The sequence below is a fragment of the Lucilia sericata genome, unplaced genomic scaffold (assembly GCF_015586225.1).
Source record: "Lucilia sericata isolate MDLA Ls3-8-SP2 unplaced genomic scaffold, ASM1558622v1 Contig001174F_arrow, whole genome shotgun sequence".
NCBI lineage: Eukaryota > Metazoa > Arthropoda > Insecta > Diptera > Calliphoridae > Lucilia > Lucilia sericata.
The window spans coordinates 89,842-109,968 of record NW_023995143.1 but is presented as its reverse complement, the minus strand read 5'-3'; the positions used below and the strand labels follow the sequence as shown (position 1 = coordinate 109,968).

Below are 20,127 nucleotides of genomic sequence, written 5' to 3'. Positions count from 1 at the left end.
CTGAACTTGACCTAAAATAGAATCTAAGTTCAGAACTAGAACTGCACTAACATTTAACCAGAACTGAACTAAATTTGTTGTAGAACTGAACTAATACTGAAGTAGAACTAAACAAATTTTATATTCGAATAACATTTTTCATTATTTTATATAGTTTGCAACCCAAATTATTCTTTAAAAAAAATGTGTTCGCAAAGTTCATAAACTGCATATATGTATGGCCGGATTTTATAGACAGATATTTTTTTGTTTATTTATATATTTTATAAAATACTAAATAAAAATTTATTAAAAGTTGTTAATTTATTAAATATTTTATTCTTTTTTTGTACTTATTTCAAAATATTATTTTTTTTATATTTTCATTAATCTCAAAGCCCACCGGCCCTTAATATTACTATTTGTATACTTTTATTTCATTTTATGGTAATTATTTCCTTAAGTTAAGTAAAAATGCTAATTATAAGTAAACTTGTTTATAAAGAGAGCTATTGTCTATGAAAAATTGTTTGGTTTCCTTTTTATTCAAAAAAAGTATCTATGTGGCATAAAAAAGTGTTAATTACTTATAGCAAAAGCCTTAAAAAGTTTTAATATAATGATAAATTATTCTTAAATAATCCGAAAAGAAAAAAATCAAAAACTTAAAAACTTTAACATATTTATTTATACTTACAAATTAGATATTTTTTATAATAACAATGATTTCTATCATCATGATTCTTTTCTATTTAAGATAATATTCATTTCTATATGTATAAATATTATTTTTAATAAATAAAAACAATCTCAAAAAATCTTACTGATACTCATCATCACTGCTTAACAACATGGATTTTTCATTATAATTTTGACTTATTGTGGCCACCCTTTGACCGCCGGGCATAAATTTACGCTGGTTGCCCAATGTCTTCGACGCCATACAACCCAGTGTGGAATTTTGACTACCCTGTGTTAGGCTGGCATTTACATTACCCTGGTTGCTGTTACTAACATCGTCGGGATCATATGATGATACACGTATGCCTCGGGAATTTTTACCTATTTACAAAGGGGGTTTTTGTTTATACATTTCTTTTGTTCTTATTAACTAATTACATGAAGTACATAAAACATTCAGCAAATTATAAGAGAACAAATTGAAAAAATAAAAAGAGGAAAAAAACATGCTCAAACTGTGTATTAAGAGAAATTCATTCCATTTGATACGAGCAATAGAAAACCATTGTTGTTGAAAGATATGAAGCATACTTTGAGGGTTAAAAAAACAAAGTTTTTTTATTAAAAAAAAAACAAAGAAAGAAACCTTTTAACAAAAATATGTACAAGTCTGAAAGTATGTATGTTCGTTTATTTCCGAAGTCGAAAACCAGTCAGACTAGGAACTATAACTGAACACTAATTGAACTAAAGCTGAACTAAAACTGAACCAGAATTGACCTAGAACTAAACTAGACCACTACATGAACTGAACAAGAACTAAACAAGAACTGTTCTAGACCTAGAACGGAATTAGAACAGAACTTAACTAGAAAAGAAATAGAATTAAATTATAACTGAACTTGAACTTAATTACAATTTAACTAGAACTAAACTAAATCCCGTTAAGAAAAGTCGTGAAACAGAATTCGAACTGAGCAAGAACTGAATTTGAACTAAAAAACAAGCGAAACAAAATTTAACTAGATCTCGACAAGAACTTAGCTAGGACTGGACTATAACTAATCCAGAATTGAACTAGAACTAAATCTCGTCACGATATGTCGTTGAACTGGACTCGAACTGAACAAGAAATACACTAGAACTGAACTAGAACTAAACTAGAACTGAACTAAAACTAAGCTAAACTAGAATTAATGCTGATCTAAAAAAGAACTAGAACTGAACTAGAGCTGTACTAGAACTGAACTAGAACTGAACTAGAACTGAACTAGAACTGAACTAGAACTGAACTAGAACTGAACTAGAACTGAACTAGAACTGAACTAGAACTGAACTAGAACTAGAACTGAACTAGAACTGAACTAGAACTGAACTAGAACTGAACTAGAACTGAACTAGAACTGAACTAGAACTGAACTAGAACTGAACTAGAACTGAACTAGAACTGAACTAGAACTGAACTAGAACTGAACTAGAACTGAACTAGAACTGAACTAGAACTGAACTAGAACTGAACTAGAACTGAACTAGAACTGAACTAGAACTGAACTAGAACTGAACTAGAACTAGAACTGAACTAGAACTGAACTACTAGAACTGAACTAGAACTGAACTAGAACTGAACTAGAACTGAACTAGAACTGAACTAGAACTGAACTAGAACTGAACTAGAACTGACCTAGAACTGAACTAGAACTGAACTAGAACTGAACTAGAACTGAACTAGAACTGAACTATAACTGAACTATAACTGAACTATAACTGAACTATGAGTGAACTAGAACTGAACTAGAACTGAACTAGAACTGAACTAGAACTGAACTAGAACTGAACTAGAACTGAACTGAACTAGAACTGAACTCGAACTGTACTAGAACTGAACTAGAACTGAACTAGAACTGAACTAGAACAGAACTAGAACAGAAATAGAACTGAACTAGAACTGAACTAGAACAGAACTAGAACTGAACTAGAACAGAACTAGAACTGAACTAGAACTGAACTAGAACTGACTAAAACTGAACTAGAACTGAACTACGAAACTGAACTAGAACTGAACTAGAAACTGAACTAGAACTGAACTAGAACTGAACTAGAACTGAACTAGAACTGAACTAGAACTGAACTAGAACTGAACTAGAACTGAACTAGAACTGACTAGAACTGAACTAGAACTGAACTAGAACTGAACTAGAACTGAACTATAACTGAACTAGAACTGAACTAGAACTGGAACGAGAACTGAACTAGAACTGAACGAGAACTGAACTAGAACTGAACTAGAACTGAACTAGAACTGAACTAGAACTGAACTAGAACTGAACTAGAACTAACTAGAACTGAACTAGAACTGAACTAGAACTGAACTAGAACTGAACTAGAACTGAGAGAACTGAACTAGAACTGAACTAGATCTGAACTAGACTACTGAACTAGAACTGAACTAGAACTGAACTAGAACTGAACTAGAACTGAACTAGAACTGAACTAGAACTGAACTAGAACTGAACTAGAACTGAACTAGAACTGAACTAGAACTGAACTAGAACTGAACTAGAACTGAACTAGAACTGAACTAGAACTGAACTAGAACTGAACTAGAACTGAACTAGAACTGAACTAGAACTGAACTAGAACTGAACTAGAACTGAACTAGAACTGACTAGAAATGAACTAGAAATGAACTAGAACTGAACTAGAACTGAACTAGAACTGAACTAGAACTGAACTAGAACTGAACTAGAACTGAACTAGAACTGAACTAGAACTGAACTAGAACTGAACTAGAACTGAACTAGAACTGAACTAGAACTAGAACTGAACTAGAACTGAACTAGAACTGAACTAGAACTGAACTAGAACTGAATTGGAACTAAACTACAATTGGACTATAACTGGAATAGAAAAAGTAATTCCTTAGAGTTTTCGTTAGAGGAGCAAAATATGTATTAATATATTTAAAAAAATATAAGTTTTTAAATTTTAAAATCCTTAAAAGATAGTAAAACATGCTTAGAATAAACGAAAAAGACAAAATTGTAACTGCACATAACATGCCCATGAAAACATCAAATGGAAATCAATTAAAATAAAAACAAAAAAAAAACAGAAAGAAACCTAAAAAACATTATAATTAAAATAAAAAATAATGTACAAACACTGAAACAACGTTTAAAAGTATTATTAAAAAAAAAACAACTTGAATTGTTTCAATTTGTTTGTTTTATATATTCAATATTAAAAATTTTAAAAGTTAAAAGTCTTAAAAGCGAAGATTCAGTGTTACTTCATTATGCGTTATGTTTCTGTGTTTTTTGTTTTCTAGTTTGTTTTTAACTTTACAACTTATAATTATAAAGATAAAAAATAAATTTTATTTCAATATCAATTAAAATAAATGCCTTTGGTTTCGTAAACGTTTTAAAAAACTTGAAAACAATTTTATATTAATGATAAAGCGGGATAATTAATTATCTAGCAAATGTCATATATTATTTCCAAGTAAAAAAAAACGTTTTATAAAAATTAGGCTCTAAATTAGGGCAATAATTTGTAAAGTAATTATTGTAATATTTGTTTTGTTGGTTGTTGATTTTATAATAAAATATATAAACTATATAAACAAAATCCATTGAAAATTTATTATAAAAACTTAAAATTATTAAAATGAAATGAAAAAAATATATATTTTACAATTTATTATAAAAAAAGGTACACATTTGAAAAATAGTTATAGAAGAAATCACAAAAATAATAATTAAAAAAATAATATATTTTAGTTAAAAAAATAAAAAAAAAACATATTTATGTATAGATTTTTATAGATTTATTTTAAAGGTATCACGTAAATTAAGTACATTATAGTTTGGGAAACATAGTTTGTTTATAAATTGTATATAGAAAATATAAAATAAAGCCAAAATCATAAAATTTGTTTTCGTTATTTAAAAATCGTAAAATAAATACATATCAAATGCATTAAGTAGAAGAAATTATACATAAATAAAATAAAAATAATATTTATAACATTTCTAAGACGACCTTTTTTAAAACCGTTTAAAGAACAACAAATTCATTGTTTGTTTAATAAAGGTAACAAATCAGTCCTATTTTATTTTCAGATAAACAAACATGAGTAATACTTTGTAAAAGGTCAAAGAAATCTTAAGACAATATTAATTAAGTAACCAGCCCGGCTAAAGATGTTATTCTTTAACATATTTTTGCTAAAAAGACTACTTTAATAAAGGTTTTGTGGGTAAAATTTCTAAGCTCTTTTAATAACGTTATTAAATAGGCTTTGTTTAAAGGCAACTATGGTAGTGTTGGTTTTTTGTAATTTTCTTATTTTTTTCTGTTTTTTTGTTTGTAATAAAACTTAATTTAATATTGTATTTTATACTAATTGTAATAGTTTTTTAATATAATTAACTTAAAGAATTATTAATTGTCTTTTATGAATTTCGTTTGTATTTTAAGCAAATGTTTCTTTTATAATTTTGAAAGCAATTTTAAACAAGTTTTGTTGTTGTTTATCAATTAAATTATGTTAAATTTAGTATAATTTAAAGTTTTTCATAACGTTGAGATGAAGTTACTTCTGTAAAGTTTGAAAAAAAAAACGAAAAATATTCAATTATTTCAATTAGCGAATTGTAATATGTAATTGCAATGCCAAAAGCCTTTAGATGAGTTACATATGTGAGTTGGTTATAATGAGAATGTTTTAGTTTTTACTTAAATAAGTTTGATTTTTATTAGAGTTTACATAAGTATAATGAGATTGATTATAAAGTGACACTAAAAAGTAAAGACGGAGAACAGTGTAAGGGGTCTTGAGAGAATAATATAAATGTTAAAATAATAAATAATACAAATTTTTATGTTTAAAACCAAATACCAATGAAATACAAATAATAAATAAGAACAAAATATACAAAACTTGAGATTGTTTAAATAATACTTTTGATTATACAGTATGAACAACCCAGCAAAAAAATAATTGATGTCATAGTTTACAAACGACATCTTAATCACATCTAATAATGCGATTACATATTTTTTGCTTTTATAAACCAAACATATCCTCACAAATGAAAACACAGTTAAAAGTGAGAAAAGAGATGTAGAAAAGACATTACAAATAACATATTGGAAGTACATACTTCAAATTTTGGTGAAAAACCAATGTAATTTACATATCCGTGTCATTGAAAGAATTTGATTTATTTTTGACATCCAAATATCGGATTTTTACTGCTTCTAAAAATAAGATTATATGTACAACATCTCTTCAATGACACGCTAATGTAAAATTCATAGGTTTTTCACCCATATTTAAACCACTTCCGGTTACTAGTTGTGATGAAAATACTACATCTTTTTCCAAACATTTTTTGCTAGGAATATACATACACATATCTTAGAAATTCAAAAGAAAAAAATTATTAATTTCGAATATACTCATAAGGCTCTTTTTTACATTTTTGTAAAGTAAATAAAATACATTTGTTAGTACCGCAATAAATTTAAAAATTGTATTCTGAAATGCAACAGAACTGATGTAGAACGAAACTAAAACTGAACTAGAACTGAACCAGAACCAAACCAAACCATAACTTAATTAGAACTAAACTAGAGCTGAACTAAAACTTAACTAGAACTGAACTAGAACTATACGAGAACTGAACTAGAACTGAACTAGACCTGAACTAGAACTGAACTAAAACTGAACTAGAACTGAACCAGAACTGAACCAGAACTGAACTAGAACTGAACTAGAACTGAACTAGAACTGAACTAGAACTGAACTAGAACTGAACTAAAACTAAACTAGAACTGAACTAGAACTGAACTAGAACTGAACTAAAACTGAACTAAAACTGAACTAGAACTGAACTAGACTGAACTAGAACTGAACTAGAACTGAACTAGAACTGAACTAGAACTGAACTAGAACTGAACTAGAACTGAACTAGAACTGAACTAGAACTGAACTAGACTGAACTAGACCGAACTAGACTGAACTAGAACTGAACTAGAACTGAACTAGAACTGAACTAGAACTGAACTAGAACTGAACTAGAACTGAACTAGAACTGAACTAGAACTGAACTAGAACTGAACTAGAACTAAACTAGAACTAGAACTGAAATGGAACTGAACTAGAACTGAAATAGAACTGAACTAGAACTGAACTAGAACTGAACTAGAACTGAACTAGAACTGAACTAGAACTGAACTAGAACTGAACTAGAACTGAACTAGAAACTGAACTAGAACCTGAACTAGAACTGAACTAGAACTGAACTAGAAACTGAACTAGAACTGAACTAGAACTGAACTAGAACTGAACTAGAACTGAACTAGAACTGAACTAGAACTGAACTAGAACTGAACTAGAACTGAACTAGAACTGAACTAGAACTGAACTAGAACTGAACTAGAACTGAACTAGAACTGAACTAGAACTGAACTAGAACTGAACTAGAACTGAACTAGAACTGAACTAGAACTGAACTGAACTAGAACTGAACTAGAACTGAACTAGAACTGAACTAGAACTGAACTAGAACTGAACTAGAACTGAACTAGAACTGAACTAGAACTGAACTAGAACTGAACTAGAACTGAACTAGAAACTGAACTAGAACTGAACTAGAACTGAACTAGAACTGAACTAGAACTGAATTTCGAATATACTCATAAGGCTCTTTTTTACATTTTTGTAAAGTAAATAAAATACATTTGTTAGTACCGCAATAAATTTAAAAATTGTATTCTGAAATGCAACAGAACTGATGTAGAACGAAACTAAAACTGAACTAGAACTGAACCAGAACTGAACCAGAACTGAACCAGAACCAAACCAAACCATAACTTAATTAGAACTAAACTAGAGCTGAACTAAAACTTAACTAGAACTGAACTAGAACTATACGAGAACTGAACTAGAACTGAACTAGACCTGAACTAGAACTGAACTAAAACTGAACTAGAACTGAACCAGAACTGAACCAGAACTGAACTAGAACTGAACTAGAACTGAACGAACTGAACTAGAACTGAACTAAACTGAACTAAACTGAACTAGAACTGAACTAGAACTGAACTAAAACTGAACTAGAACTGAACTAGAACTGAACTAGAACTGAACTAGAACTGAACTAGAACTGAACTAGAACTGAACTAGAACTGAACTAGAACTGAACTAGAACTGAACTAGAACTGAACTAGAACTGAACTAGAACTGAACTAGAACTGAACTAGAACTGAACTAGAACTGAACTAGAACTGAAACTAGAAACTGAACTAGAACTGACTAGAACTGAACTAGAACTGAACTAGAACTGAACTAGAACTGAACTAGAACTGAACTAGAACTGAACTAGAACTGAACTAGAACTGAACTAGAACTGAACTAGAAACTGAACTAGAACTGAACTAGAACTGAACTAGAACTGAACTAGAACTGAACTAGAACTGAACTAGAACTGAACTAGAACTGAACTAGAACTGAACTAGAACTGAACTAGAACTGAACTAGAACTGAACTAGAACTGAACTAGAACTGAACTAGAACTGAACTAGAACTGAACTAGAACTGAACTAGAACTAAACTAGAACTGAACTAGAACTGAACTAGAACTGAACTAGAACTGAACTAGAACTGAACTAGAACTGAACTAGAACTGAACTAGAACTGAACTAGAACTGAACTAGAACTGAACTAGAACTGAACTAGAACTGAACTAGAACTGAACTAGAACTGAACTAGAACTGAACTAGAACTGAACTAGAACTGAACTAGAACTGAACTGAACTAGAACTGAACTAGAACTGAACTAGAACTGAACTAGAACTGAACTAGAACTGAACTAGAACTGAACTAGAACTGAACTAGAACTGAACTAGAACTAGAAGAACTAGAACTGAACTAGAACTGAACTAGAACTGAACTAGAACTGAACTAGAACTGAACTAGAACTGAACTAGAACTGAACTAGAACTGAACTAGAACTGAACTAGAACTGAACTAGAACTGAATAGAACTGAACTAGAACTGAACTAGAACTGACTAGAACTGAACTAGAACTGAACTAGAACTGACTAGAACTGAACTAGAACTGAACTAGAAATGACTAGAACTGCACTAGAACTGACTAGAACTGAACTAGAACTGAACTAGAACTTGAACTAGAACTGAAACTAGAAAAACTGAATAGAACTGAACTAGAACTGAACTAGAACTGAACTAGAACTGAACTAGAAACTGGAACTAGAACTGAACTAAACTGAACTAGAACTGAACACTAGAACTGAACTAGAACTGAACTAAGAACGGAACTAGAACTGAACTAGAACTGAACTAGAACTGAACTAGAACTGAACTAGAACTGAACTAGAACTGAACTAGAACTGAACTAGAACTGAACTAGAACTGAACTAGAACTGAATAGAACTGAACTAGAACTGAACTAGAACTGAACTAGAACTGAAACTGAACTGAACTAGAACTGACTAGAACTGAACTAGAACTGAACTAGAACTGAACTAGAACTGAACTAGAACTGAACTGAACAACTGAACTAGAACTGAACTAGAACTGAACTAGAACTGAACTAGAACTGAACTAGAACTGAACTAGAACTGAACTAGAACTGAACTAGAACTGAACTAGAACTGAACTAGAACTGAACTAGAACTGAACTAGAACTGAACTAGAACTGAAACTAGAACTGAACTAGAACTGAAGCTAGAACTGAACTAGAACTGAACTAGAACTGAACTAGAACTGAACTAGAACTGACTAACTAGAACTGAACTAGAACTGAACTAGAGCTGAACTAGAAGCTGAACTAGAACTGAAACTAGAACTGAACTAGAACTGAACTAGAACTGAACTAGAACTGAACTAGAGCTGAACTAGAGCTGAACTAGAACTGAACTAGAAACTGAACTAGAACTGAACTAGAACTGAACTAGAACTGAACTAGAACTGAACTAGAACTGAAACTAGAACTGAACTAGAACTGAACTGACCTGAACTACTGAACTGAACTGAACTAGAAACTGACGAAAACTGAACTAGAACTGAACTAGACTGAACTGAACTAGAACTGAACTAGAACTGAACTAGAACTGAACTAGAACTGAACTAGAACTGAACTAGAGCTGAACTAGAACTGAACTAGAACTGATTGTGTTGTTTTCAGCAGAATGTTAATGAAATATCTACATGAATTGTTTGGTTTAAATAACTAGTAATAATAATAGTATTATAATATATGTACAATTAATAATGAAATAATAATACTTCTAAAACATTATATCTAATTTAATCTCATAATTTATTATGTTTTTAAATATTTTGTTAATGAACAAATAATAATGAATAGTGAAAACAAAATGGTTAATAAAACGCAACATATTAAGCAAATAATACCAGAGAAAAAATTAAAATTTACAAAAAAAAAATAAATATGAATTTAGTAAACAAAAATGTTTTAAACAAAAACAATAATGTGTTAAAGTAAATAATGCATTATAAAGATACAACTAATCATGAGCGTGTTTTAGTAATAAGTTTCTAAAAAATTGTTAATTATATCACCTAAAAATCATGCTCTAAACAGACTAACTCAAAATTAAAAACATTTAAAAAGAAAAGCGTAATTTATAGCAGAAAAAGCTAGTCTTAATATAAGACATATTCACCACATTTATAAAACAAAAACGAGTTTTAACTTACCGGAACTATATTGAGTGTATTGTTGATACTGTGGATGGAAATTGTGTATAGCATCTGTCATAATATCTTTAGGATTCATGGTTTCCTATAGGGATAGAAAAAACATAAAATTAGTTTTATTAGTTATATTGCACTTGTTTTAAGTTATGATATACTTTAAGACTGCTGGAAATTGATTGCATGGTTACTGAACGACCATGCCCGTCGCCAATACAACTGCGGGCGTAAACCTAAAATGAAAAGTATAATTAATATTGTTAGCTATTAAATTAAAAAATATAAACAATTCTCTTTTTATTAATTTTTTCTCCCACTAATAAATATTTAAAATCAACGTCATAAGTAATATGATTTATTTATAAATCATATTTTATTTTTTATAAAATAAAATTATTTCTAGAAGAGATAAAAACTTATCATAAAAATAACAAATAGCAAATGTATTTGTAAATCAATAAAAATGCAAACTTTAACAGAAAACAATTAAAACTAAACTACATACAAAAATTGTTTTATTTCTTACCTGATAAGGAAAGGCATAACGTAAAGCAATTGCAGCAAATAACATTTCAATACAAATAAAGAAATTCTGATAACCAGCCGATACGGTACCAGCCGAAGTAACAGTGCCAGCGTTGTCAACAATTGGTGAAATAACTTTTGCCTTTTCCAAAATAGCCAAACCAACACCTGTTTCGCAAAAAAATAGATATATAAAAATACTTACAATTATTTGGTATTTATTTAATGATTCATCATACTTACCCTGCCAAAATGATAAGAAAATCACCGATTTGATGGTACAGAATTTCAACACAGGTTCGAAGGGTGTTAATAAATCACGGGTGGCAAAATAAAACAAATATAAACCGTATAACGCCAATGAAACCGAAATGTTATAAATGAGAGTAATATAAATATAACCGCCATCGGATCTATATTAGAAAAGAAAAACACAAGTCATTATTTGTTATTACCTTTATTTGATGCTGATAAGTTTAATTACCTCCAATCGCCATCATGATAATGTCCGAATACTTGCAAAAATATAATAATGAATGCAACCAATGGTTTAACCAAACAGAATTGTAAGGTGGCCTGTTTACAGAAACGTAAAAATCCTATTGTATAGGTTTTACCCTTTAAACAACATGTACCATAAAGGCAAGATGTCTTAATAGGTTTGCCACGAATTTCAGACATTATATTGCCTTCACCACCCAGATATTCATAGCATAGCGAAAGGAAATTGTAAATGACAAAAGCTAAAAAGACAAAAGGTTTAAAGTTTTAATTTTAAATAAACTAAAACTGAAATAGAACTGAACAAGAACTGAACTAGAACTGAACTAGAACTGAACTAGAACTGAACTAGAACTGAACTAGAACTGAACTAGAACTGAACAAGAACTGAACTAGAACTGAACTAGAACTGAACTAGAACTAGAACTGAACTAGAACTGAACTAGAACTGAACTAGAACTGAACTAGAACTGAACTAGAACTGAACTAGAACTGCACTAGAACTGAACTAGAACTGAACTAGAACTGAACTAGAACTGAACTAGAACTGAACTAGAACTGAACTAGAACTGAACTAGAACTGACAAGAACTGAACTAGAACTGAACTAGAACTGAACTAGAACTGAACTAGAACTGAACTAGAACTGAACTAGAACTGAACTAGAACTGAACTAGACTGAACTAGAACTGAACTAGAACTGAACTAGAACTGAACTAGAACTGAACTAGAACTGAACTAGAACTGAACTAGAAACTGAACTAGAACTGAACTAGAACTGAACTAGAACTGAACTAAACTAGAACTGAACTAGAACTGAGCTAGAACTGAACTAGAACTGAACTAGAACTGAACTAGAACTGAACTAGAACTGAACTAGAACTGAACTAGAACTGAGCTAGAACTGAACTAGAACTGAACTAGAACTGAACTAGAACTGAACTAGAACTGAACTAGAACTGAACTAGAACTGAACTAGAACTGACTAGACGACTAGAACTGACTAGAACTGAACTAGAACTGAACTAGAACTGAACTAGACTGAACTAGAACTGAACTAGAACTGAACTAGAACTGAACTAGAACTGAACTAGAACTGAGCTAGAACTGAACTAGAACTGAACTAGAACTGAACTAGAACTGAACTAGAACCAAACTAGAACTAGAACTGAACTAGAACCAAACTAGAACTGAACTAGAACTGAGCACTAGAACTCTAATGATTGTGACTGATAAATCTCCATCAAAACACGTGTTCTCTCTAAAAAAAAAATAATTTATTTTAAACATACCTTCATAACAATCTCGTACGGTGAAAAAGTACACATATACATTGTCAGAATTAAAAAATAATAAACTTATCCAGGAATATGTTGCATATATGGGTACAATAAACAAAATTCGTACAATCCAACGTTGCTCTTGGGGATTTGTATACCAACGTAAATGTTGATAAATCTGTAAATTAAATCAAGAAAATTGAAATACAAATAAACAAAATAATAAGATCCAAAATAGAAAAGAACAAAAAATCAATAAAACACCAACCTGTTGGCATGTGATAAACAAAGCTGCCCAAACGAATATACCAGCTAAACCTTGAGCGGTTTTGTCTGTAGAAATATACCATCACCCACATGGCTTAAAGGATCGATGGGCGCGGCAGCGGCGGACATTTGTGGCATAAAATTCAATTTAACTGATGATGTTGTTGTAGTATTTACCAAAGCACTTGCAATTGTTGTTGTGGGTATGACGGTTGTAGTGACATTTAACGTCGTGTCAGTTAAATTACTACTGCTGGTTATCGATGTGCTCATACTTTATTTGTTTTCTGCAAGAAAATGTCTATATAATAAACAGAGAAAAGAAAAAGAAGATATACATATATAACAAAATTAATATAAAAAAATGTACACAAAATTATGTTGTCATTAAATAAAGAAAAGTTAAAGTGAAATGAAAGCCAAATTACCCTGTAAATGAAAATGAAAATCAATAGTATCTAAAAATGTTGTGTTATTAAATTTCAATATCTACTATATTGGATTTTCAACATTTTCACAAACTTCACACACAACATTCACCACCATCCACCAACCAACCAACCAACTCAGCCAGTTATAAATATGGAAAAACAAAATTAAAAAACAAATTATCTCACCCATACACTCGAGTAGAGTACTCGTAATAGTTGGTTGTTTGATAAGACAAAGCGTTTTTTCGTTTCAAATGATTATTATTTTTAATTTCGTTTTTAGATAAATTGTAAGTGAAACGACATTTATTGTCTATTCAGCATTTAGTTCTTGATAGACATTCATTGTTTATTTAGAAATGTGTCAACTCAAGTTCTACACTTTTGTGTTATTAAATTTATCAAGAAAATCGTGTTAAACAAAGGCGTAAAAGATGAGCTGCAGTTCATTTTGGAAAAAATACAGATATTAAGTTTTAATATTTGTAGATAAACTGGGAAATAAAACATAGTTGCTGTTAAGGCAATTTACTTTTACTTAGAACATCATGTTAATTTGCTAATCGTGCGTCTTTTAATGAAATCTAAACGTTTTTTAAGTATATGTATGTGAATTTTATTGAATTTGTTTTAATAATTCATTTAAAATCAATTTATTATGAGATTTTTTTTTTATAGAAACAATTTGATAACATGAACATTATTTGTTTAAATATCGATTAAAATGTACACTTTTTCAAAGTCATATTAATTGATTCACAGCAAAATTGTTTGTGCTTAACAGTTAATTTCTAGTTGAGTTCTAGTTGAGTTCTAGTTGAGTTCTAGTTCAGTTCTAGTTCAGTTCTAGTTCAGTTCTAGTTCAGTTCTAGTTCAGTTCTAGTTCATTCTAGTTCAGTTCTAGTTCAGTTCTAGTTCAGTTCAGTTCTAGTTCAGTTCTAGTTCAGTTCTAGTTCAGTTCTAGTTCAGTTCTAGTTCAGTTCTAGTTCAGTTCTAGTTCAGTTCTAGTTCAGTTCTAGTTCAGTTCTAGTTCAGTTCTAGTTCAGTTCTAGTTCAGTTCTAGTTCAGTTCTAGTTCAGTTCTAGTTCATTCTAGTTCAGTTCTAGTTCAGTTCTAGTTCAGTTCTAGTTCAGTTCTAGTTCAGTTCTAGTTCAGTTCTAGTTCAGTTCTAGTTCAGTTCTAGTTCAGTTCTAGTTCAGTTCTAGTTCAGTTCTAGTTCTTCTAGTTCAGTTCTAGTTCAGTTCTAGTTCAGTTCTAGTTCAGTTCTAGTTCAGTTCTAGTTCAGTTCTAGTTCAGTTCTAGTTCAGTTCTAGTTCAGTTCTAGTTCAGTTCTAGTTCAGTTCTAGTTCAGTTCTAGTTCAGTTCAGTTCTAGTTCAGTTCAGTTCAGTTTAGTTCAGTTCTAGTTCAGTTCTAGTTCAGTTCTAGTTCAGTTCTAGTTCAGTTCTAGTTCAGTTCTAGTTCAGTTCTAGTTCAGTTCTAGTTCAGTTCTAGTTCAGTTCTAGTTCAGTTCTAGTTCAGTTCTAGTTCAGTTCAGTTCTAGTTCATTCTAGTTCAGTTCTAGTTCAGTTCTAGTTCAGTTCTAGTTCAGTTCTAGTTCAGTTCTAGTTCAGTTCTAGTTCAGTTCTAGTTCAGTTCTAGTTCAGTTCTAGTTCAGTTCTAGTTCAGTTCTAGTTCAGTTCTAGTTCAGTTCTAGTTCAGTTCTAGTTCAGTTCTAGTTCAGTTCTAGTTCAGTTCTAGTTCAGTTCTAGTTCAGTTCTAGTTCAGTTCTAGTTCAGTTCTAGTTCAGTTCTAGTTCAGTTCTAGTTCAGTTCTAGTTCAGTTCTAGTTCAGTTCTAGTTCAGTTCTAGTTTAGTTCTAGTTCAGTTCTAGTTCAGTTCTAGTTCAGTTCTAGTTCAGTTCTAGTTCAGTTCTAGTTCAGTTCTAGTTCAGTTCTAGTTCAGTTCTAGTTCAGTTCTAGTTCAGTTCTAGTTCAGTTCTAGTTCAGTTCTAGTTCAGTTCTAGTTCAGTTCTAGTTCAGTTCTAGTTCAGTTCTAGTTCTTTCAGTTCTAGTTCAGTTCTAGTTCAGTTCTAGTTCAGTTCTAGTTCAGTTCTAGTTCAGTTCTAGTTCAGTTCTAGTTCAGTTCTAGTTCAGTTCTAGTTCAGTTCTAGTTCAGTTCTAGTTCAGTTCTAGTTCAGTTCTAGTTCAGTTCAGTTCTAGTTCAGTTCTAGTTCAGTTCTAGTTCAGTTCTAGTTCAGTTCTAGTTCAGTTCTAGTTCAGTTCTAGTTCAGTTCTAGTTCAGTTCTAGTTCAGTTTAGTTCAGTTCTAGTTCAGTTCTAGTTCAGTTCTAGTTCATTCTAGTTCAGTTCTAGTTCAGTTCTAGTTCAGTTCTAGTTCAGTTCTAGTTCAGTTCTAGTTCAGTTCTAGTTCAGTTCTAGTTCAGTTCTAGTTCAGTTCTAGTTCAGTTCTAGTTCAGTTCTAGTTCAGTTCTAGTTCAGTTCTAGTTCAGTTCTAGTTCAGTTCTAGTTCAGTTCTAGTTCAGTTCTAGTTCAGTTCTAGTTCAGTTCTAGTTCAGTTCTAGTTCAGTTCTAGTTCAGTTCTAGTTCAGTTCTAGTTCAGTTCTAGTTCAGTTCTAGTTCAGTTCTAGTTCAGTTCTAGTTCAGTTCTAGTTCAGTTCTAGTTCAGTTCTAGTTCAGTTCTAGTTCAGTTCTAGTTCAGTTCAGTTCAGTTCTAGTTCAGTTCTAGTTCAGTTCTAGTTCAGTTCTAGTTCAGTTCTAGTTCAGTTCTAGTTCAGTTCTAGTTCAGTTCTAGTTCAGTTCTAGTTCAGTTCTGGTTCAGTTCTAGTTCAGTTCTAGTTGAGTTTTAGTTGAGTTCTAGTTGAGTTCTAGTTGAGTTCTAGTTCAGTTCTAGTTCAGATCTAGTTCAGTTCTAGTTCAGTTCTAGTTCAGTTCTAGTTCAGTTCTAGTTCAGTTCTAGTTCAGTTCTAGTTCAGTTCTAGTTCAGTTCTAGTTCAGTTCTAGTTCTTCTAGTTCAGTTCTAGTTCAGTTCTATTTAGTTCTAGTTCAGTTCTAGTTTAGTTCTAGTTCAGATCGTCATATTGATTTTCGCATATACCAAAGATATCATATTTGGAATTCACTAATTGCTTATTATCATAAACTTCACCGTCCACCCACATTTCTAATGACCATGACCATACTGTTGTTGGGAAGCTATATATTTCATGTCTTTTACATTCACTGTAAATGTTGTTCTATTTTTTACACACATGCTTCATTTTTTCTTTCATACCTCCTTCTTTGCATTACTACTATTTGTTATATGTAGTATGTGGTGTTTTATTTTTCTTTTTATTTGAAATAGAAACAACCAACACCTTTACGTTTACGTTACTCTATACACTAATCCGTTGGAAAAATAAAGATGTTCATTTCCCATGATATACATATGTTTACCAACAAATTTATAAATAGCTTTTTGTACTAAATATGTTGTATGTTATTATATGGAAATAATACACGAATTTAAATATTTCTCTTGTAAATGAAAATTAACACAAAATTTTTAAATAATCATAATGTTTTTGAAATATGGTATGAATGTTGATGATAAAGATGACCTAATAATTGTTGTTTTTTAAATACTTTTATTTAAAATATATTTGTACTGTTTCGTTAAAAAAATAAATAACCTTATTAAAATGGAAATATAACGACCAAAAATATAAATCAACGCAAACCATGACACAATTTTAGAAATGTTATTGTGTTTATAATTACAAACACATTACTCAACAATAAAATATCATCATAAGTTCATATTACTATTTGATTGAAATTTTGTATTCTTGTTCACAACCTATTTTGATTATAAAACTGATTTATATTACTTAATTTATTGTAGGAAATGTCAACAGATGAAAATCATAGTTTAATGAGATAAGATGTTATTTTATTATAAATACTTTTAAACGACAGAAACTTGTTGTTTTGTCTTATAAACTTTAAAAAGATTTTAAACAATTACATTTTTGTTTAAATCTGATAATTTTGTTAAAAACTCAGTTCAACAAACTATAAAACAAGCCAAATATTGAGAAAAATACTCAAGTATTTATTAATTGAATACAATACAAATTGACTTTTGGTAAATACGTTGGAGATGATTATGTTGCTGTTGATGATGATGATGATGAAGACAAAGACGCACAAAAAACTCGATTGTGGTTTAAAATGTGAGAAAAAAATCTACAACACTAGACGATAACCGCGAATGGCAAAAAATAATAGAAATAAAAAACAAAGAGAATCAGACAAATTATTTCTATAAGAAAAATAATAAGAAATTAGTTAAAAATACTACCTAAAAGAGGAAATAAAAATAAAAAGAAATAATATTTATATTTTTAGAAAGTTAAACAAAATGTTATTCCAGCGTAGTGTTAATTTTATTTAAGTAAATAAAAACACAAAACGAGATGATTCAAACTAATTTTAAAAACTGCAATTCTTATACACAAACCGGATTTGTTGTTACTGTTATTTCCCAAAATTGTATATTATACATTATATTACGTATTTAATACTGTTTATTATTAAAAATAAAAAAACATATGCTGTTTTGGTTAAAATAACATTTGGCATTGACAACATTCATACTGATATAAAAATAACTTGTTTTTGTGTTGTTTGTTAACAAAATTGAGCGTTGTATTAAATCACATGAAAACTCACGTATTGTATGAAACAAGAGAATGTTAACGCACAAGAAATAGAACTAATAAGTTAATACAATTATGTATTTTGTAAATAATTAAAATATTTTTTGGTAAAATATTATAAAAAAAATTTGAAACTGCATGATAAACATTTTTACTTAGTACAGAAAAAAATGCATATTCTGAACTGAGTAATTGTTAAAAAAAATATTTAAAATTTAGCATTTCGCAAATTTTTTGCTGAGATAGATGGTTTTTATTGCAACACATAAGAGACGTTAAGTAGTCTATTTTGCAATTCCCATCCCCTCTAGATCTGAATTAGAACGGAACTTGAACTGAACTAGAACTGAACTAGAACTGAACTAGAACTGAACTAGAACTGAACTAGAACTGAACTAGAACTGAACTAGAACTGAACTAGAACTGAACTAGAACTGAACTAGAACTGAACTAGAACTGAACTAGAACTGAACTAGAACTGAACTAGAACTGAACTAGAACTGAACTAGAACTGAACTAGAACTGAACTAGAACTGAACTAGAACTGAACTAGAACTGAACTAGAACTGAACTAGAACTGAACTAGAACTGAACTAGAACTGAACTAGAACTGAACTAGAACTGAACTAGAACTGAACTAGAACTGAACTAGAACTGAACTAGAACTGAACTAGAACTGAACTAGAACTGAACTAGAACTGAACTAGAACTGAACTAGAACTGAACTAAACTGAACTAGAACTGAACTAGAACTGAACTAGAACTGAACTAGAACTGAACTAGAACTGAACTAGAACTGAACTAGAACTGAACTAGAACTGAACTAGAACTGAACTAGAACTGAACTAGAACTGAACTAGAACTGAACTAGAACTGAACTAGAACTGAACTAGAACTGAACTAGAACTGAACTAGAACTGAACTAGAACTGAACTAGAACTGAACTAGAACTGAACTAGAACTGAACTAGAACTGAACTAGAACTGAACTAGAACTGAACTAGAACTGAACTAGAACTGAACTAGAACTGAACTAGAACTGAACTAGAACTGAACTAGACTGAACTAGAACTGAACTGAACTGAACTAGAACTGAACTAGAACTGAACTAGAACTGAACTAGAACTGAACTAGAACTGAACTAGAACTGAACTAGAACTGAACTAGAACTGAACTAGAACTGAACAGAACTGAACTAGAACTGAACTAGAACTGAACTAGAACTGAACTAGAACTGAACTAGAACTTTTTTTTTTTTTTTTTTTTTTTTTTTTTTATTTTTTTTTTTTTTTTTTTTTTTTTTTTATTTATATTATTTATTTAGTATTGTTTTCTTTACATTTCAAAATCTTATGTCTAATCCCGCGAAGCTTATAGCTTGTCTGCAGGATATATTAATAATATTGAAAAATAAGTTTATTGTATACATTGATAAAAATTAAGGTATAAAGATAAAAAGTTTTTATATTTTCATTGCGAATTCATAAAATAGAGTTTTAAAGATGATTTTCTTTTGAATATATTCTTAATATCTAATAAGTATATTGGTAATTCATTAAATATATTAGGAACAGTGATATTCAGCGAGTTTTTTCCGTAGGTATTTTTATGACGATTTACTTGGAATCTGCCTTCTGCACGTCTTCTTGTGTTGTACATGTGATTCAGTGGCTTCAAAAACCGACTATCATTATAAAATTCGTTGATAAGTGTAAGGTGGTAAAGACTTTTAACATTTAGAACTTGTAGAAATGTTGCTATGTTTTGAGAACCTTGAAGGTGTATTATTTTGACTTCTTGTGTTGTTGTTGTTTATGATGTTATTGTTTGAGGTAACGTAGTTTATGTTGACTTCATTGATTGTTTGATAGTTGATATGTAAGTTAACATTGTTTGTATTAAAAAGCGTGTTATTTGTATTTATATTTGAGGTGTTAATGCTGTTTGCGTTGTTAATTTCAATATCATTTGAGTTGTTTATGTAGTTGTTGCGATGTTCGTAAACTCCGTAATTTC

General features: G+C 30.2%; 1 protein-coding gene across 1 annotated transcript; it reads right to left on the bottom strand.

The window, feature by feature from the left end:
• Positions 1-644: 644 nt before the first annotated feature.
• Positions 645-13,284, bottom strand: LOC119610386 (transmembrane protein 184B). The gene is given in 9 exon segments (XM_037965560.1): positions 645-1,041; positions 10,415-10,499; positions 10,570-10,644; positions 10,938-11,104; positions 11,180-11,349; positions 11,421-11,679; positions 12,729-12,894; positions 12,985-13,049; positions 13,052-13,284. Coding segments are annotated over 9 exon segments (1,434 nt in total). The 5' UTR covers positions 13,257-13,284; the 3' UTR covers positions 645-799.
• Between the last annotated feature and the right edge of the window lie 6,843 nt (positions 13,285-20,127).